Here is a 22,349-nt window from a genome sequence, read left to right as displayed (position 1 = left end):
CACAAACATATTTAGGCTGAGGCCTCCACGAGCCAGATGCGATGTAGCTTTAATCCCATCCAAGGGAGGGGATTATCTGAATGACAAATTTACAAACTGAATAAATGCATTCAGTGCACAGTGGTTGAAAAACTAAGCTGATGAGGAGGAGAGTTGAGTAACTGTGGCACAGGAAGTAGAGGACGTTTGAGCAAGATACTGAACCATGGGGCCGGAAAACCAAACCAGCGAGCAGAGAAGTGTTGAAATGCAGAGAATTGACAGTTCTCTGTGGATTTGTAGACATGTTGTCAATTTTGCAAAGACGACATCTGAAGGGAATTGCAAGGAAAACGTGCAGTTGAGGGATTTTGTTTTCTGACTTCAACAGTGAAACCTTATAAACAAATCAAACCTTAAACAACAGAAAAGACAGAAAACCTCTCACTCTAACTTCATCCAGATGGTGCATGATTTGTTCCATCACAGCTCAGCGGCCGCAGTTAAAACCAGATCTATATTTTCCATGTCTCTCCGTGCGAGGCGAGCGCATGCAGTTTAGTCACCGTGTCACAGGAGGAAGCAGCCAGAGCAGAAAACAGAAACAACAGCAGGGTCGAGGGCGCTGACTGATGGACTGTACGAAGACACAGCTGACATCTGGCTAACAATAGAAACCGTATCACCTCCACCGGCTGGAACAAGAAGACACGCATGTTTATATGACGCACAGCAACAGATAAATCCTGGCGTCTAACAAAGACTTCAACCATCATGTCTTTCTGTTGCAGATAAACATTAATTTGCGACCAGATGGTGGCGCTAAACAGAAAAGTAAATAGTTGTTCAGATATTTTTTATGTGAAATCACTCGGCTGACATATTAAAATCATAATTTTACCAAGAAAGACAACATTTAATTTAATGTATTGAGGAGTGACAGGAGACAAATAAAGAAATATTTGACTTTGACTTTGAATAACGGCGATATAAAGTAATGTCCTTACTAACAGTGGTACTTTTTTCATTAACGAGTAATCAATTAAGTTACAGTTTCCACCGTTATAGCGCCGTTACTTGACTCAACAAGTCCCTTCACAAAATAATACATCCATTAAAGTGTACATTATATATATTTATATTTTTCAGTCCAGTTGGAAAAAAGCCGTTTGTCTGGAACTAACCAACTCACTCAGAATATTTCAGTATTTTGGGTAAAGTAACTAGAAACTATAACTGATTACCTTTTAAAGTAATGTGCCCAACACTGGTATTGAAATCACCACTGCTAATGTTAAATGCTAAAATGCTTCCTAAAGGCCTTTGTTAGCAAGTAAAAGTTCACTATCTTGCCAGCATAATAACATTAGCTACACAGCTGAGTATGGTGGCCCTGAGAGTCCAACACACTGCTTAAAGGGGACATATTCTGCCCCTTTTTGACCAATTAAAATAGTTCCCAGGCATAGGCGGCGCTATCAATAGGCTAGGGGAAGCTTAGCTTCCCCTAAATTGTCACAAAAAATAAAATAAAATCATCACAAAAAATAAAATAAAATCATCACAAAAAATAAAATAAAATAATAAAATAATGTTTTTTTAATACTATTCTCGAAAGAGGTGGGAAATACATTAAAACACGTTTTTTAAAAGGAATTATTTATGTCGATGTTTTTTTTTGTTGTTGTTATTGGTTACTTGCGTCATTACGTACACAAGGCGTAGCTAGGCTACAACGCAGCAACCACTAGCCTTTCCCTCGCTCTATGCTTTCACCGACAGTCGAGCTGCGAGCAAAATGAAAAGAAAAACGGACATTAGAAATTTTTTCAATGCAAAAAAAGAGTCCAAGAGTCCCAGGCAGGAGGACCTGGTGAGCTGCAGCAGCACGACCGCCTGCCGCCTTCCCGGCTTTGGTTCCCGCCCTCCAGACTCCGGCCCTCCAGCCACTAGCGTCCATGACGCCGGCTGCCTCCCCCCGGATACCGGCCACTGCTCCCCAGTCACCGGCCTCGGTCCGGACAGCAACCGCGGCCCCCCGGACACCGGCCGCCTCTCTCCTCCAGCTCCAGGCACCGGCCGCCTCTCTCCTCCAGCTCCAGGCACCGGCCGCCTCTCTCCTCCAGCTCCAGGCACCGGCCGCCTCTCTCCTCCAGCTCCAGGCACCGGCCGCCTCTCTCCTCCAGCTCCAGGCACCGGCCGCCTCTCTCCTCCAGCTCCAGGCACCGGCCTCCTCCCTCCTCCAGGCACCGGCCTCAGTCCGGACAGCAACCGCGGCCCCCCGGACACCTGCTGCCCGTCAGATTTGGGGACAAAGGATAGCGGTCCTGCGCAGCCGATTTTGCCAGAGTATCCCAAAACCGAGTTTGGTAAACAGACGAGAGCTTTTAGCTCTGAATATTTTAAGACTTATTCATGGCTTGAATATAGTAAGCAGCTAGATGCGATATTCTGCTTCCCATGCCGACAGTTTCTGTGCGCTAGAGACCAGAAGGCTTTTACTCTTGGGGTCAGGGACTGGAGAAATATTAAGAAAAAAATGATTAAACACACGGAATCTGCTCAACACGAGCAAAGTGTGGAAAAATGGCAGAGTTATCAGCAGTCCAGACGAAGCGGCTCTGTCTTTGCGCAAATGAGCACAGCTCACAAGAAAACCATAAAAGAAAACCGGGAATATGCCACCTCCGTCGCTGATATCGTCTTATTTTTGGCAAAGCAAGGGATTGCTTTTAGAGGTCACGATGAGACTGAAGGCTCAAGCAACCGTGGCAATTTTTTGGAAATGTGCAGCTTCCTTGCCAAGCGAGATGCGTCCTTTTGTATGATACAGCAGAAATCAGCGTCTCTCACAAGTCATGACACACAAAACGAGTTCATACAAATAGCTTCTGAAATGGTGATGAAAGAAATAATAAAAGAAATCGAGGCAAATGGTTTTTTCACTCTCATGGTTGATGAAGCGCGGAGCTTCAAATCTGAACAAATGACAGTTTGCGTTCGCTACACACACAACATGGAAATACAAGAGCGTTTCCTTGGATTTGTTGACTGCTCTGAGAAGACTGATGCGGAGGCAATTCATGGTCACATTAAAAAGTTCCTGGATGAACATGGAATTTTCAAACTTCCCGTGGTTGCGCAATGCTATGATGGCGCTGCCGTTATGGCTGGAAAAGTTAACGGGGTGCAGCAGAGGATGCGCCAAGATCATCCCAGCGCTATTTACATCCACTGTATGGCGCACAAATTAAATCTGGTGTTAATCGAAGCTTGCAAAGTCAACCGAGCGGCCTCTGGTTTTTTCTGTGTCATGGAAAGCCTGTACACATTTTTCGGCCAACCTGGAACTCACCATGCCTTTCTACAGATGCAAAAACAGCTGGGAGTGAAAGCGGACCTGTCTGCCCTGAGTGACACGCGATGGGCGTGCAGATGGAAAAACGTGTCAGCGGTGAAAAACTCTTTCGAACCCATCATGACCACCCTCGGTGAGTTTTCTGTGCCCCCGTACCGCAGATTCACAGAAGCATCAGGTCTGCTTCATAGCGTGGGGAAACTAGAATTCTGTGTGTGTTTGGTGGTGTTCTCCCATGTCCTGCGCATCATTCATGTCGCATCTCAGGCCCTTCAGAAAACAGACACTACGCTTGCTCAAGCTTCCAGTGTTCTGCACGCCACCATCCAAGGGATTCGGGAAATGAGAAACAACTGGGAGGACATGTGGAGAGAGATCCTCACTTTTTGTGAGTCGGGTGACATTTCTGTCACAGAACAGGAGCCTCGGCACAAGCGCCCTGCACGCATGACAGCCACGTTATCTTCTGCACTTGTGGAGAGCACGCTGGGGCAAAGGGAGCTGTGCACCTCCAGTTCAGAGAGCCCCAAGGACAGATGGGCAAAACATCTGTTCTATCCTGTCATTGACACACTTGTTGGAGCCTGTAACAAACGCTTTTCAGAAGAAGCAATGCAAATTGCAAAATGTGTAGATGCTGTATTAAACTGTGATGCTGATGGTGCTTCAGGACTGATGAAACAATATGCTTCCACTCTCTCCATCAACACTGATCTTGCCCACGCCGAAATGGTCATGGTGAAAATGAGTTCAGGTGGTGCAACTCTGGAAAATCTAAAAGCCGCTGCCTTGACTGGATTTTACCCAAACTTCACCAAAGTGCTTAAATTGGCACTGTCGCTTCCAGTCGGGACCGCAACCTGTGAGCGCACATTCTCAGCCATGCGTCGGGTGCGCAACTGGATGAGAACAACGATGGCACAGCAAAGACTTTCATCTCTCTCGCTTCTGTACATTGAAAGTGACATAACCAAGAGGATTAATCCTGAGGAAATAGTTGAAAAATACGACACCAAGGCCCCGCGGCGGATGCTGCTTCATTAAGGTAAGAACATTGATTGATTGATTGATTGATTTGATTCATTAATTATGGGCTACAACAGCAAAAAAAAAAAAAAAAACGAGTAGAGAACGACATAACATAATAATATAACATAACATAACATAACATAACATAATCAATATGTAGCTATCTGCCTATTGGTTGGACTGGAGACTTTTTTTTTCTCTCTCTCTTTTTGTCCCGTAGCTTCCCCAATCCTCCTGCCCTAGCGCCGCCTATGTTCCCAGGTGTCTTAAAGACATATCTGTGACGTGTTTCGGTCAAAATTCCCCATGGATCAAACATCACAGCTCTTTTCATCTGCTCAAAACAGCCCTGTTCAGAACGGCTGGTTTCAGTGCCTGTCCCTTTAAATGCAAATGAACCACTGCTGGCTCCGCCCCCTTCTACCGGTACCAGGTAGGGGTGGGGTTATGCAAATTCAAAACCTAGTTACATCATTGTCAGACAACTGAGGGAACAGCTTGTAAAACCACATGGATTTCAACCTAGGTAGCCTTAAAATTACAATTTTTTTTTGTCAATTCTCACATTTTGGGGACCGGGAGGCAAGACAAACACCCAAATATATGTTAAAGAGCCTTCAAAAAGTGATATTTATATAATACTATGTCCCCTTTAATACAGAAAACAACTTCACCAATTTGGCAGTGCATGAGCTCACAACGCACCAGAAGTGTTTTCATGTTGCGCTTCAGTTCAAAGCTTCTTGACTTTTAGATGTTGTGCAGACAGCTACCTGTCAGTGGTGTTTGACAATGAGGTGAGTTCGTTTGGTTCATTACAATGTCAACATCACACGATTGATTCATATTTTTGCTAATATTTACTGTTAGCTTAGCATTAGCCTTTAGCCTGGTCTGTCCTGGCCTGGAAGAACACTTGCAGAGACACTGCATGGCTAAAAATAATCAGCTAAAACACTGAGATGACCAGACAAGATAAATACAAAATATGCTGTTGTGTGTTTCGGTGTCAATGTTAATAATCAGGGCTGCAGCCAAACTATCTGCAGGATCTGTGTTTGCAGAGTAGAGGAAGGTGTGTTGCATTCCTGCTGCTGCTGCTGCTGCTGCTGCTGCTGCGAGGTGTGGGGTGTGGGGTGTGTCTGCAGGGTGGTGGACGTGCAGACGCAGCCTGGACTTTGGCCAAAGAAGAAACAGCAGCAGCAGCAGCAGCACTGCAGCAACTCAGCTCTGTCTCTGCCCTCTGCGTTTCACCCCAGACGTTGTCGTACCTGTCGACCCTGCACAGTAGACACACCTGTGCACCATTTACTACAGTTACACCTCCCTCCACCTTCCCAGTCTTCCCACCTGCAGGTCACACTGCAAAAAATCAAATATCTTACCAAGAATATTTGTCTTATTTTTAGTCAAAATGTCATTTCTAGTCAAAACAAATCTCATTATACTTCAAATAAGACTTATTACATTAAAAAGCAGCTTGTTTTTAGACACTTTTTCCTTCTTTCAAGCATATTTTCACTTAAAATAATCTGATAGTGGAGCAAGTTTTTCTTCCTTATTACAAGCACAAAAAACTTGCTTTCACTGGCAGATTTTTCTACTTATTTCAACTGAAAATGTGTTTGAAACAAGTGAAAATGATCTAAAAACAAGTTAATTTTTAGGTGATGAGTCTTATTTTAAGTGGAAAGAGATTAGACAAGAAATAAGACAAATATTCTTGGAAAGATTTAGAGTTTTTGCAGTGCATCAGACTTTACACCTTCTCCTGGAGGCTGAAGGTTTATTACAAAGATGGATTCAGGTGCAGAAAGTGTTTTTTTATAGGGCCGGTTATGGTTTTTATATGAAGGGTCATTTGAGCAGTTTACTATCATTCCTCAGAAAGAGGATCTACATCATATTTCTGTCCTGTATTTCATTTCCTTATTGACCGACTGTTGCACACGGCGCTGAGCAAACCTCGAGTCTAGAGCAGGAACATACAGTGTGTCATGCTTTTTTTTCCATCTTTTACATTTTCAAACTGACAGAAAAGGAAAAGGGCCCTCAACAAATAGTAAATATCTTGTCTGACACCTTGGCACCAAAGTTATGTGAGAGCTCAAGTCTCCTGGGTTTCCCATTCTTTTGCAGGCTGCTGCTTTGTTTCCCCCTTTTCACTCTAAAACTGTAAAAAACTAAAATAATACACTGATATTGATTAAAATATTGCAAATGAGTGTTTTATGTTTAACTTTCTGCCTTTTGGAGATCATTTCATCTTCTACTTTATGAACTGTTCACATTAACATAACTTGTGCATGCCACTGTGAGTCCTTTCCCGCTCTTAGGATCCCCAAACTCTTGTATTGGGATCTTCATAAATCAAACTTCAACACAGGTAGGCTACTACTACCTCATTTTTTACCCTTGAGCACATTTTCTCTTCCTCCTTCTGCTCCAGTTTGGGAACAAGCTGCACAGATTTCCACTGGCGGCCGGAGGGAGAATAGATTCCCACTGCCCTAAAAAAAAAAAGAAAAAAAGAAAAAACCCAAACACAGCACAGGTCTTGTTCAAGGTGAGAAGGACTCGAACGTGGCACGATGATCGGCTGCCCCCTGCAGCCCGGACCGAGGTGCACAACCAGCCTCTTCCTGCTGCCACTCAGTCACTCACTCAGCAGCACTCTGCATCCAAGAATAGAGACGTCGGTCAGTGCTAAGTGGTCTGTGTTCGCAGTGAATGGCACTTCACATTAGGAGCTTATGGATATGAATTAAATATGACATTCCAGCTCTCATCACCCGCATGAGCCTCTGCTGCTATTCCTGTGTGTAGCTGCACATGTGAAAATGCATGAAAAATGCAGTGAAATGGGGCTTTTTTTCCCCACATGCAACCAGCTCTTCTGCAGCAAATTGTGTGCTCTGCTGAGATGCAAAGGTCATGCATGTTTTGTGAAGGGTGAAGCATAAATAGCGACATCTGTTTATATTCCAGGAAAAAGCCCGACTTTAATGCCCACAGCCAGCGGCCTCTGAAACCAATTTCTGTGACACTAATACTCTAATACTTTTCCTGCAAATCACAATCACGTTAGGTAACTCCCTCCTCGCCACCGCTGCTTCTGTACTTTGTACCTCTTCCTCAACATCGCGCCGTGAGCTGCAGATGTAAAACGTGGGAGTGGAGACACACACATAACAACAATAATATTATCCACAGGCCAAACAGAGGGCAGCTCCCGCGGAGGAGGAGTGAGTGCTGTTGCTGTGGCAACCGGCCAAATATGGCACCAATCCCCATCACTGTCAGGTACCGGTGTTACAGCCACACACAGATGGAGACAAATAAATCCATCACGCATCGTCCTTGCAGCCACTACGCTGAGTTTAGATACTGAAATCTGATATTTTAGGTCAATGTTTTGTGCAATATGTAAGGATTTTATTCTAGAGGTTCAGAAAAGCAGCAAATGTTACTATAAATAACAATAATATCTGGACTAATCTACTTACGTAACATTTCTCTTAACAAGGTTACAAAGTGCTTCTTAATACACACAGCAAAAGGGTATAAACAGACCTAACAGTGTCATTGAAATTCATATTCAAATAGGAATTCAAAGGTTTTATAAAATAGAAAGTTTATTTGTCTCAATTTAAAATGATTTATGTGTAAAATGATATACTGAATCACATATTTAGACTTTTGTCATGCATAACTGAATAAATAGCCCTTTAGTTCTGGCATAAATATACCATTCCACATTAAAATCAAATAAACAACACAGAAAACAAACTGAAGTGGAAGATTTATGACTTTATGATGTAGAAAACGCTAAATATTTGTAAATTAATGTTTGTTTTACGTTGATTTATAACAAAAAACAAGGTTACATGGGTTTTATGTCCTGTAGGAACGTTACATGTTCCTCTTAAAACATGAATTAAAGATTTTAGAGTTTTTTTTCCATTATTATTTTGAAATATGGCACTATACATATTACACATAAACTGAGCTGCAAATGTAATGTAAATAAACTCTGACTCCAGGAAATAGCCATATATACACAGACAGTGACCTACTCAGCCTTTACATGTTAGTAACCAGGCTGTTGTTTGGCATAAATGGAAAATCTGAGGACATCTGATTCATAATAAACTGAAGGGACGTCCTTTTTATTCAGATTTTATTCCATGTTCCTGTTTCCTTCTCGCGGGGATCAAGAGGTTAAAAACTCTGTGTTCATCACCGCCCGACGCCCGTCCGTAACTTCTGACTGAGTGAGTTTTAGTTTCTCACAGGGCGGACCAGAGGAAAGAATTAGTCTCCAGCTGTCGTCCTGCCTGAGCCGGAGCTGAGTGTTTCTGTGTGGAGGCCGGCTGCCAACAGAACCAGTCACCAGAAACACACTGACAGATGGGCCTCGGACCGCAGCCAACATCCCCAAATCAGAGGGAAAGAGACAGAGAGAGAGAGGGAGACAGGGAGAGAGATGATGGGATGTTTCACTTTACCCCAGATCCTCCCCTGACCCCGTGAGTGAGTGGAGTTAAAACCCAACGAAACAGCAGCAGCAGAAACATGTTTTCAATGTTGTTTCCTGTCTCAGATATGTAACATCATGTTGTTACGATTGTGAATATTTTGTTTAAAGCAGAAGTAAGCGGAATATTTGTGTTAATATAAGTCTTAAATAGTTGTATCTTCCGACAGCAATCACTTACATAGAGTGTTTGGACCAAAACACGGGTCTGTCAGTCACTCTGCTCTGCTGTAAGCCGAGGAGAAAACTTTCCTTGTATCCTACAACCTTTATCCAATGAGGAGAGAGAACGGCATAAAGGGGCGGTCCTCTCTGTGTGTGCAGCCAAGGGATGCTCGTGAATGTGGTGACGTAGGGACGAGGGCGGGGACTGCTAACTCCATCTGCTGACAAGAAGTTAGCCAAAACGACCGGATCGCTTACTTCTGCTTTAAGTTCATACACTGCAAAAACTCTAAATCTTTCCAAGAATATTTGTCTTTTTTCTTGTCAAAATGTCTCATTTCTAGTCAAAACTAAACTCTTTTCACTTAAAATAAGACTCATCACCTAAAACTTTAGTTGTTTTTAGATCATTTCACTTGTTTCAAACTAATTTTCACTTGAAATAAGTAGAAAAATCTGCCAGTGAAAGCAAGTTTTTTGTGCTTGTAATAAGGAAGAAAAACTTGCTCCATTATCAGATTATTTGAGGTGAAAATATGCTTGAAAGAGGGAAAAAGTGTCTAAAAACAAGCTGCTTTTTAATGTGATGAGTCTTATTTTAAGTACAATGAGATTTGTTTTGACTAGAAATGACATTTTGACTAAAAATAAGACAAATATTCTTGGTAAGATAGTTGATTTTTTGCAGTGTAAAAATGTTAGTTTGTTCATCTAAAAGGTCGTTTTCCTTAAGAACGTAGGTCATTAAAGCAGCATAAGGAAGAGATATGTCCAAGGTGACGTCTTCAAAATCCCAACAAATAGTCAAATCCATAAATACTGCATGTTCATATCAGAAAGTTATGAAGAGAGAACATTTAACAAATGTGATTTTAGCTCAAAGGACATTTAATTCACTTTTTTTTTTTTTTTTCTTTTTTACTGTAATTCAACTTAATCTCCCTCTAGGGATCCATAAAGTTTCCAGACTCTGATTCTGATTCCTTCAGCTCTGAACCCAAAGGGACAAATTAAGATTTTAACCTCACGAAGGAACATGAAAGATGAAAAGGTCAGAGGATCAACAACGTCATTAAAATTCATCCTCTGGAGACCTTAAAGGGATAGCTCAACATTTTTGGCAAATTGGCCCATTGCCATAATCCCTATAGTCATAGCAGTAGGTTCGTTACCGTTAATTGTCGGTGCAAGCTATTTTTAGAACGGCGGAGCCGAGCCGTGAGCTGCTCAGAGCTACGCTACGGAGGCTAATGGGATTTCTTGGTTTCCCTCTGAAACAACTCCATCTCATAACGTTCTGTTATTATCTCATAGCGTGGTGAATGTGCAGGTCACAACTTGTCCACTAGAGCGTTTTGGAGTTGTTGGATTGTGTATTTGATGAGTTTGATGAGGGAAACCAAGAAATCCCATGAGCCTCCGTAGCGTAGCTCTGAGCAGCTCGCGGCTCTGCTCCGCCGTTCTAAAAACAGCTTGCACCGACAATTAAAGGTAACAAACCTACTGCTATGACTATAGGGATTATGGCAATGGGTCAATTTGCCAAAATGTTGAACTATCCCTTTAAACATATTGAAAAACGTGATCCAATACTGATTCATCAGAAAATCCTGTGGGGATGTTTGAGAAGAACAGTGAAGTCATTAAGGTTCAACCGATGAGGAACATGATGAATATATCGGGATAAACCGAAGCAAACAGAGTGTCATCTCAGCTCTGCAGCAAACTTGAAGCTAAAAACAGTTTTGTTTTGTTATTTAAAGGGGAAACTTGAATGTAAATATTTGTTGGGTTATGTAACGTTCTTCCTCTGAGAGATAAATTACCATAACTTAACATAAATTAACATTAATGACTCATTCCACTGTCTGACATGATCTGCTACAGGCTGCAAGTGTCTGTCTATTGCACCTTTAGATATAATAAATATTATTTGATGCACTTGTAACCAAACGCAGGAACTTGGTTGTTACATTAACATTAATTATATTCAGCACAATGGGACAAATGAGTGTCTCCCATTATTCCTAATTAGACAAAGAGCTGATTAAAACAACATATTTTTCCTTATCACAGTCAGACAGCCGACTCTTTATAATCAGGCTCCTTTGAACTGCTCATTTCTTTTTTTTTTCTCGGGTTTATAATTGACCACCCTTGTGGTTTGTGCATCTTAGAGGAAGCTGCTGTGTGATTCAATCAATAAATGAACATTTGATCTTTTAATTTTGCAGACGGATTCTCCTCAGGACTCGAGACATTTCAGATGTAACAGCTGGAAACACAAAGTAACGTTTAAATCAGACCACACATGTTCATTTTCATTATTGCTCAGTCTTTAAAGGGATACGCCAACATTTTTTTTTCTTTGTGTCTTGCCTCACTCCCGAGTCCATGACCAGCAGATAGACATCGTCCTTTCGACTGTGCGTGCAGTAACAAGGGAGATAGAGCCGTATCGCCCATAATTAGCTTAGCTCAAACGCTGGAAGTGTATAGGTAGTGTTAGCCTGCCTCCACCTAAAGTCATCAGAGAAACTCTTCAGCAACTCTAAACGGAAACCGGCGGGCCGATCTTCGTCTCAGAGCTGACAAAACTCTCCGGTAAGGCATCTTGAGCGGTCAAATGCCGCTAACGGGACGAGATCGGTCAAAACGGAGGGTTCAAGCAAACGGTTTATTTTGGTTCAAGCTAGCTACATCGAGGGTAGGTTAGCTTCCTATTTCAAAGTAAAACCACTTCTGTATGTAAAGGCAATGGGTTTTATTTCGTGAAAGTAACTGGAAGTGCGTTGGTCACAACAGCTAGCTGGATTAGCGCCGAATTCGTCCCAACAAAATTGTAAACAGCTGGTATTTAGACAAATTAACGACACACTGCTGATCTAAACGGCTACTTTCTCGCCTAAAAATGTTTGAAATGTCGATAAAGTGATATATTTACAGAGTTTAGAGCTAAAATGAAATCAGCTTCTGACTGCTGGTTTCGGCTCGGGTAGGAGGCAGGCTAACACTACCTATACACTTCCAGCGTTTGAGCTAAGCTAATTACGGGCGATACGGCTCTATCTCCCTTGTTACTGCACGCACAGTCGAAAGGATGGTGTCTATCTGCTGGTCATGGACTCGGGAGTGAGGCAAGACATGAAAAAAAATGTTGGCGTATCACTTTAACTATGACAGATGTGAATGAATGTGCAGCTGTATTTATTTTACAGTAAAGTTCACACATGTGGGACACACTCTCTGCCGACATGGTGGGGAGCATGGAGAGAGGAAGGTAAAAGGTCAAGAGGGAAAACAAATAAGAGAGGGATTTATTATACAGTTGGATTATTTAATTGTGTTACTTATTATATCATTTTGTTGTGTGACTGACTACGTCTCCCATGAGGCTTTGACAAGTATGTCAAATATCCTTCCTCTTGGGGAATGTGAGTTATTTTGCACCACATTTCATCACAATCCAACCGATTGTTCCCCAACAACAACCGCGCCGCGTGCATGTGTGGAGCTCGAGGAGGAAATGTCAGCTGCTCCTTTCTGCAGGCTACAGGGTTCATCCTCTGGGACGCCGGCCAGAAATTGTTGAGATTGTTCAGTCTGGACGTAAACCACCCGCCCGTCTCATAACCGACCAAAAAATTGCCGTCTTTAGAGCCGCGTACACCGCTAATGATACGTTTAAAAAAGAAATGTGACCACAGTAACACAAACCTCATCCGCAGAAGCTTGAAGGACACGAAGAGTCGACACACACACACACACATATATATATATATATATATATATATCAGTGATGCTCAATTCAAGTCATCCTAATTGTGTCTCATTGTAAGTATTATACTAAATAGCTATAACACTTTACCTTGTATTATGATCTTTAATTAAAACCGGAGAAAAACATTCATTTACATTCAAAATATGTGACTCCTTACCCGAGGTAAACGCCAAATTCATGGCACTAACCATGCTCTTCAAGATATAAATATGAAAAATGTGCATTATAACTGTCTTATGTATGGTTTAATAACAATAACACACTTCATTTACAATAAAACGTGTATATTTTGCGTCATTGTTCAACACCTTTGAGCGTTTTTCCTGGTGAATAATGCAGAGACAGAAAAGCCACCATTTTCATAGAATGATAGAGCCACGTACACCACTAATGACTACGTGACCACAGTAACACAAATCTCATCTGCAGAAGCTTGAAGGACATGATGAACCGACACACACATATTTCAGTGATGCTCAATTCAAGTCGTCTTAATTGTGTCTCATTGATTTTTTAAAGTATCATACTAAATAGCTATAACACTTTACTTTGTATTATGATCTTTAATTAAAACAGGAGAAAAACATTCAAAATATGTCACTAAACCATGACTCCTTACCCGATGGAAATATATAGCCTATATATAAAAAATGTGCATTAACTGTCTTATATATGGTTTAATAACAATAACACACTTAAATTACAACAAAACGTGTATATATTTGTGTCATTGTTTAACACTTTTGAGCGTTTTCCTTGGTGAATAATGCAGAGACAGGAAAGCCACCATTTTCATAGAATGACCTGTATAGATACACCGCTAATGACTACATTGAAAAAAAATGTGACCGCAGTATAAACCTCATTATAACTGTCTTATGGTCTAATAACAATAACACACTTCATTTACAACAAAACATGTATATTTTGTGTCATTGTTTAACACTGGGGGAGAGGAAAGCCACCATTTTCATAGAATGATCTGTCTATGTACATCGCTAATGACTATGTGACCGCAGCAACACAAAGGTCATCCGCAGAAGCTTGAAGGACACGATAAGACAACACACACACACATAGCCTATATATTTCAGCAATGTTCAATTCAAGTCGTCCTAATTGTGTCTCATTGATTTTTTAAGTATCATACAGTACTAAATAGCTGTAACACTTTACTTTGTATTATGATCTTTAAAACAGGAGAAAAACATTCAAAATATGTCATAAACCATGACTCCTTACCCGAGGGAAATATACTATAAAAATGTGCATCATAACTGTCTTATGTATGGTTTAATAACAATAACACACTTCAGTTACAACAAAACATGTATATTTTGTGTCATTGTTTTACACCTTTGAGCGTTTTTCCTGGTGAATAATGCAGAGACAGGAAAGCCACCATTTTCATATAATGACCTGTCTATAGAGCCACGTACACCGCTAATGACTATGTGACCACAGTAACACAAACCTCATCCGCAAAAGCTTGAAGGACACGATGAACCGACACATGCTCAATTTAAGTTGTCTTACAGTAATTGTGTCTCATTGATTTTTTTAAGTATCATAGCCTACTACAGTAAATAGCTATAACACTTTACTTTGTATTATGATTTAAAACAGGAGAAAAACAGTAATTTAAATTCAAAATATGTCACTAAACCATGACTCCTTACCCGAGGGAAATATATATATATATATATATATATATATATATATATAGAATGTGCATTAAAACTGTCTTATGTATGGTTTAATAACAATAACACACTTCACTTGAACAAAACATATATATTTTGTGTCAGAGACAGGAAAGCCACCATTTTCATAGAATGACCTGTCTATAGAGCCATGTACACCGCTAGATAGATAGATAGATAGATAGATAGATAGATAGATAGATAGATAGATAGATAGATAGATAGATAGATAGATAGACAGATAGAGAGATAGATAGATAGATAGATAGATAGATAGATAGATAGATAGATAGATAGATAGATAGATAGATAGATAGATAGATACTTTATTAATCCCAGTAGGGAAATTAGGACTACGTGACCGCAGTAACACAAACCTCATCTGCAGAAGCTTGAAGGACACGATAAGACAACACACACACACATATTTCAGCAATGTTCAATTCAAGTCGTCCTAATTCTGTCTCATTGAGGAAAAAAAAGGTTACATTTCACAACGGGATCATCATTTTCCCAGCTGCTGCTTATGCATAGTCTTCTTCGTCTTCTTTTTCTGCCACAGAGGTCAAACCGATTATAAACCATTTTATTTTAACCCCCTCGGCCCTGCAGTCGCAGCAGCTTACACTAATCGATGCAGGCTTTTCTCACCCAGTAAAGAGGCTCGGGGAATATTACATAACACTCCTCCTCTTCCTCCTCCTCCTCCTCCTATGTTTCTGCACCGCTGCACAGCTGACAGCACCAGGGACCCTGCTGCTGCATATTGCATGACATAACCCTCCACACATCTGACTACACACTGAGCTCCCTTCATCTCGCTATGCTCTCTACTCCATCTAAACCCCCCCTCCACCACTACCTCCAGGCGTTTGGCTATTTTTTGCATGGAAAAAAACAGACATAACACTGTGTTTATTAATAGTAGTTTAGTTTAGTATTCATCATCTGCAGGCCCTGCACCACCTCCCGGACATCTTGTACTTATCCGAGTCTCATGCTTCTTTTTTCCTCTTCTTATTCGTCTTCTTCTTGTTTTGTGAGTCATCCTTTTTTCCTCTCTGGATGTTTTGTACCTCATGACATAACCCACACTCACCACACAAAAACACACACACTGCCCTCCCTTCATCCCCACATGTTTGTTATCCCCTGTATTTCCCTCTCATGATGATGATGATCATCTACTGACTCAGGTTGGAAAAATGCAGCGTGAGTCAGTCTACATCTGCAAAACATCCAGAAACTAAGTATTAAATGAACATGTCAGAGTTTGATGTCGATCCTAAGTCTTTGCATTCCTGCTTTGACTCCAACATGATGGTTTTCTGGTGTTTCTCCAGATCGGCAAAGCTATGGCTAAAGCTGTTGGTGGCCAAAGTTGGCAAAAGTTAGCCACCGTCTTCTTTGTTTTGTGTATTTTCCACTCAACCACATGACTAAAGACCTGTACAAGTAGCTACATACTCCACAAGAACAGAGAAATTTGTTCTCTCTCCCACGGCTGCAAGAAATGTCATAATTTTCTTGCAGCTTGTTCTTGACGCATCATTGTGCGTGATGTCGAACAACTATTGTTTGATTGGTCAAATTTGAAGTTCTACACTTGAGTTTCTCTCTCTGAAGTATGAAATGTCCTGGTCAGAACTAACTTTGTTGTTGAGAAAACCATCAAATTTCTCTGTTCTTGCGTAGCTACAGGCCTTAACATTGACAAAGCTATTGAAGCTACAATTGGCATTAAGCAACGTTAACTCCTATTATAGTATTTTTTTTGTTTGTTTGGTTTCTTTTCTGTTCAACAGCATGGATAACATTAGCAAAACTAGCTTTGGCTATAACGTTGTTGGTATTTCACACAAGTCAGTAGCCTACTTATTATTTTGTTGTTGGCCTGTTTTCTGACCAACAATCTGGCTAACAATAGTAGGCTAAAGCCATAGCTAAAGCAAAAGTTAGCTATTATCTTTTTGTTGTTGGTTTTTATTTAATCCACAATATAATTAAGATATGCGGGCAAAGCTAAAGCTGTTGGTCACTAAAGTTAGCCAGAATCAAATTGGCTTCATCTTTTATTGTCACACTATTTTGGCCCAACACTCGCCAAGAAATGGCAAAAACCGTTGGTAGCTACAGTTAGGCTACTGTAGCTCAAGTTAGCCATATCAAATAATTTACGGTGGCTAAAAACTGGCAAAGCTATGGCTAAAACTGTTGGTATCTTCTGTTAGTAAAAAAGCTAGTTATTTATTTTCTGAGAGCTCAAACTGTTAACTGATTAATGTTCATCAGTTTCTATGGTTTACCTACTCAACACACCTAAACTACAATAAACTACAATGTGTCCTTGTCCTTGCACGACAATACAGGTTTGCTCTAAGTGATCTCATTGCAAGGTGATGGATTAATAAGATAATAAGACAGTGAATAAGATTAATGTCGGCCTATTTGAATGTATTACTGCAAACTAAGCCTCTTAGTGTTGTTTTGGTTTGATGATATAAGAGGATATAATCAGTATTTCAATGGACCAGCTTGTTTGAGCTGCTGAGAAAATACCTAAAAGATAAAATTATTGTTAGGCTACCACTAGAGTCAGTAAACACAAATTAACACTCAGGTAAATTGCACGGTCCATGTTGCGTAGTATTTTAACACCATAATGAAGTGACTGACTCTAACAGGTGAACAGGTTTCTCTTAGTTTGTTTGGTGTTCATAATTCAGTTTTATATTATTCTTTGAATGTTATTCTCATTTTCCTATTTCTAAATTATTCCATAGACTGACTCCTTTAATTGATATCTTTGTTTTACATTTGTTTGAACCTTTTTGTAACATACAAATCCAGATCTTAGTTCATATTTACTGGCTCGGATCTTAAACATCTTCTGGACACCATCTGGAAGCAGATTATTATTTACTTTTTACATAATTTGAGCAGTTTTAAAGTCCACAAGATCATTGAATTTTAAGATCTGTAGGTTTATGATTGATGATTTTCCTTATTGCTCCCTTTCCTAATATGAAAATTGGTTTTGTAATCATTCTATATGTAAATCCTCCCTCAGGTGTTGTTTTGTACTATATCTACAGTACACTCGTGACTTCTCTCACCAACATCAGACCTTTGACACTCCTCTGTTTGTTGTGCAGTCCACCAAGCAAAAAGCACTTTAAAAAGGTTCTGCTTAGTGTTTTATAGAGACCGAACAGTGGCCTATAAATCATGCGCAGCACTGAATTAAGACCCATTCTTCATAAAAAAAGTCTCATTAAAGCCCCGGCTGGCTGAATATACCGACCGAGCTCGCTGACGCTGCTGTAGTGATCCATGCTGCTGTCGATGAGGTGTTTATTGCAGCTTATGTAATCAACACAGGCAGCCTCACAGAGCTGTATCACACCCCAGTCTGCTGCCTGCTGCCACCCCGGGCTGCTCTGTCCTCATAAATACCCCCACCGACCGACCGACAGTACTGCTGCCTGCAGAGCTGGGGACGTGGCGCCCCCTGGTGGCCGTAGGAGACACAACAAGGCCGTCCAATGTGGAAGATTTCAGACGGACACGGTTCTAGTTCTGGTTCTGGGAGTATGTTACTCTGCATTACTCAAAGTGTTTGCCTTTTTGCTGTCTTTGTAATCATTCTTCAGTTTTTTTTAAAAAGTGTATTAATTATTTGGTCTGGCGTTGGAGTGAACCCAGCTTTGGTCATCTCTTAAAGAGCATAGAAGAGCTATGCAGGATTTGTAGCTGCAACAGCTTCAGAGTAATATGGTTAAATAAATGCAGCAATTGTGAATCTCACTCTATGTGATGTCAATGGCTTCAGGTTTGGAGGATTTATTTATTCAGTGTTTTATTTGCTAATCAGATACTAACAACCTCAGAAATGTCTCAGTCAAGCCAATCAAAATGCAAATTTTGTTTGTGGTTAAAACGGAGATATAATATGGTAACTTTGAGGACTTTAAAGCAGCTATAATCAATATATTTAAGTTAAAAGCTGATCCACTCAGCTCTTTTAGCGTCTTTCAGCTCATTGTTTTGGTTTTCTGTCAACTTTTGGTTCATTGACTCCACTGTAAAGAGGAACTATGCAGGATTTTCCACCTTAACTCTGCTCCATGTGTCCCTTGTCTCCAGCTCCAGAGTCCTAGTTCTCTTGTTGATGACAGATAAGACTACACAGATATACACATGGTAACATGGTAGATGATAAATAACCTTATCCACCGCTCCAAGGATTGATTTCTCACCGGCTTCGTTGTTGAAAACAAACGCACATGGAGGAGAGGAGGGTTAGAGACACAGAGGAGGAGACACCAGACTTACATAGTTCCTCCTCAACAGAGTTCAAAGATTAGAATTACTTTTCTTTATTGAGCCCCAAAGGGAAATTCATGATTCATGATGTTACGGTTTCGCAGGGAAGAACCGAGTATTTGTTGGTTCCCTTAAAAACCAACTTTTCAGGTTCTGGACCTGTTGTTTTTGCGGTCTGAACACGTCGGCTGGTTCTGGTGTGAAACCTCTATGTGAGGATGATGAAGGATTTATGGTAGGATTTCCATTTATCCTACTTTGGTTACTTTTTAAATTAAGTTTTTATATTGGAAAATACTGTATATAATAAGCTTATAGGATACCTTTTAAAAACAACAGGGGATCACAGGTTTTAGTTGTTTATGAGTTATTTGCAGAAGAAAGATGGAGGATCTCTACTGTAAACTTTCACATGGTTTCTTTTAAAGGTTTGTTTGAGGCCTATGAAAGTTTTTATGAAAATATAATAATATATTGTAAAAGCAAAGAGTAGTGAAGGGGGGAAATTATCATTTACAGGCCGGTTACTGCTTACTCACTTTAGCTGATAATGCGTATTTATTAATGCTTGAATACACTTTTACTGCAGTTATTTTATGTTGTCTTGGTGGTATAGTTTTGCTTAATCAAAGGTTTTCCACCCTTTAAAGGCACTAAATGTCTGTTTTCTGGATCAGCGTGTTACTGTTGGCAAAGATTTTCTGCAGAATTGTATTTAATGATATTAAACCATAAAAGCCAAATTGATTATATGCCAACATGTTGCATAAAGTAAGTGTTGGGGTTTTTTGACTACTTAAACTCCTAATAAACAGTCACCATGTACATTTTTTTCCCTGCCAAACTGTCACTGTGTTTGTTGCTCATGAATATTTAATGCTGCAGAGATACAGTCAAGTTTTGAAAACTGCTCTTTTCACAGGCGTTTAGATCTTATAGCTGAGTTTTTTTCCATTATCAGAACCTGTTCGTCGGTTCTTTCCAACCTTTTGACCCCATAGAATAAAATAACGTCTACTTGTGACGACCCACTGTTACAGTATTGATTTAAAATCCTGAAAAAAGTAGAATAATCCTGCGTTTTTTAAAGATAAATAGCAGAAATGTGGCTCAAGAATGTGGTGACCTTTTGAAATTTGTCTTGGAGCGTCTCCCCACCCCCACGGCTCAAAATAAATAAAGCTTCTTCATTATCTCCTCAGTTGCAGCTTTGATGCAGCAAAATTACAGGTTTCGTCTCAGGAAGACGCAAAAAGCAGCACAGCCTCAAACACAGACAAGCAGCGCTGCCCCACAAATAAAACGTCAGGATGCCGCCAGCATCCGAGTCGACAACGAACAGGTTTAATGTTTTTATTAGCATCCTTCAACATTAATATTTTATTATTAAGAGTGTATTCTGACAGCATGTTTACAGGAATATGCTGCAGTTTTGGATTTGAAAACGCTTCCAGCAGAGTGATGGTAGAAAATGATGGACCTTGTTTATAAAGGACTCTTCCACCTGTTTCAATGGTTATCTTTGAGGATAAAACACTGGTGAGTTGATGTGTTGCTTCATCATGAACTTACTGTAACATCAACCTTGGTTCATGGTGCCCAGAGGATGAATCATATTAACTTTGGTGACTGTGTGACAGTTTGACCGACTGCTAGAAAGTTCAGTGAAGATTTTCATGGTTTTGCGACGATACTATCACTTTTTTGATGACTTGTTTGTGATTTGGTCATTGCCATCTTAGTGTTTTTTGTTACCAATTTTAGAGGCCTATGAAAGTTTTTATGAAAATCATTTAATATATTGTAAAAGCAAAGATTAGAGAAGGGGGGAAAATGATCATTTACAGTTATTTTATGTTGTCTTGGTGGTATAGTTTTGCTTAATCAAAGGTTTTCCACCCTTTTAAAGGCACTAAATGTCTGTTTTCTGGATCAGTGGGTTACTGTTGGCAAAGATCTTCTGCAAATTGTATTTAATTGTATTTAATTGGTCATTGCCATCTTAGTTTTCTTTTTGTCACCAATTTTGAAAGAAAACCAAGAGACATAGAACAAGTTTGAAGCCGTGTGAACATCATTTGTACATTGGTCAGTGTCTTGAAGATGGGCTGCTCTTGACTGAACAAGTCTCAAGATGATTGTCACTCACGCCCTGAACTCACTTAATTGCTTTATTGTCTATTTCCTTATAAATGGGACTGTAATGGGCTCTATGCACAGCTCCACTACTTCCTGAACTTAATGCTGCTCCTTTGTTTCCTGTCTTACATTATTGGACAAACTGATTCATCCAGGTGTGTCTGAGTAGTCACAATGTTCAGACACACCTGGATTAGTCCAATAAAGGAGCAGCATTAAGTTCAGGAAGTGGAGTGGAAGTGGAGCTGCTGTGCATAGAGCCCATTTGAAAAACAGACATCTTGTTTGTATTGAGGAAGACTCCAAACTAACAAGTAAAACCATAAACTCACTACAAAAGCATTTGGTGAGGTGATAAACCAAGTGAGAGGTACAGTAGCATCACTTTTCATAGACTTTATACAATCTGCAACCAGTGGTGTCGCCCCCTGATGGTCGTTTGATAGAATCCAGGCTAAAAGCACTTTATCAAAAATGTCCCTTTGGTTTTGTGATCATCAGATGACTGCAAAATGAAATAAAGTAAAATTATTAAGCATAGTAATTACTTTTCTTCAGTGTTAAATAGCAACAGTTAACATTCAAATCCAGTCCAATGACCTTCAGCATCTCAGAGCTGCTGCTCTAAGACTCTTGTTCTGGTTGGTCAGTCAATGAGACTAAACACAGTTTTACACTTGGAATAATGGGTAATCGACCATTTTCCAGCTCCTTAATCTAATGCGTAGACACTTACTATGAGTGCATTTTGCTTTTGGTTACTTGAGTTTGGAGAGAGACAAGAAACGAAGAAAGAGATTAAAATAGTTCATTGTGACTGTGTGCGTCTTAACCTTTTGCAATTGCTCGTTGTTCCTTTAATATGAGCAGTTAAGTAGCAATAAACTCAAATTAGATGTTTCATCTTTGTCACATTAACCTTTTGATGAAAATGGCAAATTAAATATGAAGCGTTAGAGAAATTTCATTGAGTTTTTATGTTGTTTTTTTAGATGTAGTACATGTCTATCCATTAGTTTCAGTCATATAATCTTTATATTAAAATCTTTATTTATTAAAGGGACATTTTGTAACTTCTCCTGTTATCTATTCACAGAAAATGAATTATTTCATTCAAAAGTCTGTTTTTCATTAACCAGTAATCCCTCCCATCAACAAACTGAAGTGTTCCTGTAGTTACACTGATGCTGCATTCACCTGCAGTCGGGCAGACGGCCGTCGCTAACAAACCAGATTTTAGTCATTTTAGTCACAGAAGTCCAGAGAAAGACGGTAAAACGTGGGTCAGGTTAAACAATACCACATCGCCATGACAACATATTGTCACGTGTA

General features: G+C 40.1%; 1 protein-coding gene across 1 annotated transcript; it reads left to right on the top strand.

Moving 5' to 3' along the window:
- Window positions 1–2,300: 2,300 nt before the first annotated feature.
- On the top strand, window positions 2,301–4,623 carry LOC311005196 (zinc finger MYM-type protein 1-like). The gene is made up of 2 exons (XM_083997549.1): window positions 2,301–4,382; window positions 4,587–4,623. Exon 1 carries the CDS (start codon window positions 2,519–2,521, stop codon window positions 4,379–4,381), a length of 1,863 nt encoding a protein of 620 aa, XP_083853675.1. The 5' UTR covers window positions 2,301–2,518; the 3' UTR covers window position 4,382; window positions 4,587–4,623.
- The last annotated feature ends 17,726 nt before the right edge of the window (window positions 4,624–22,349 follow it).

The sequence above is a fragment of the Trachurus trachurus genome, assembly GCF_905171665.1.
Source record: "Trachurus trachurus genome assembly, chromosome: 22".
In the NCBI taxonomy this organism is placed as follows: Eukaryota; Metazoa; Chordata; class Actinopteri; order Carangiformes; family Carangidae; genus Trachurus; species Trachurus trachurus.
This window is presented reverse-complemented; position numbering and strand designations above follow the sequence as displayed.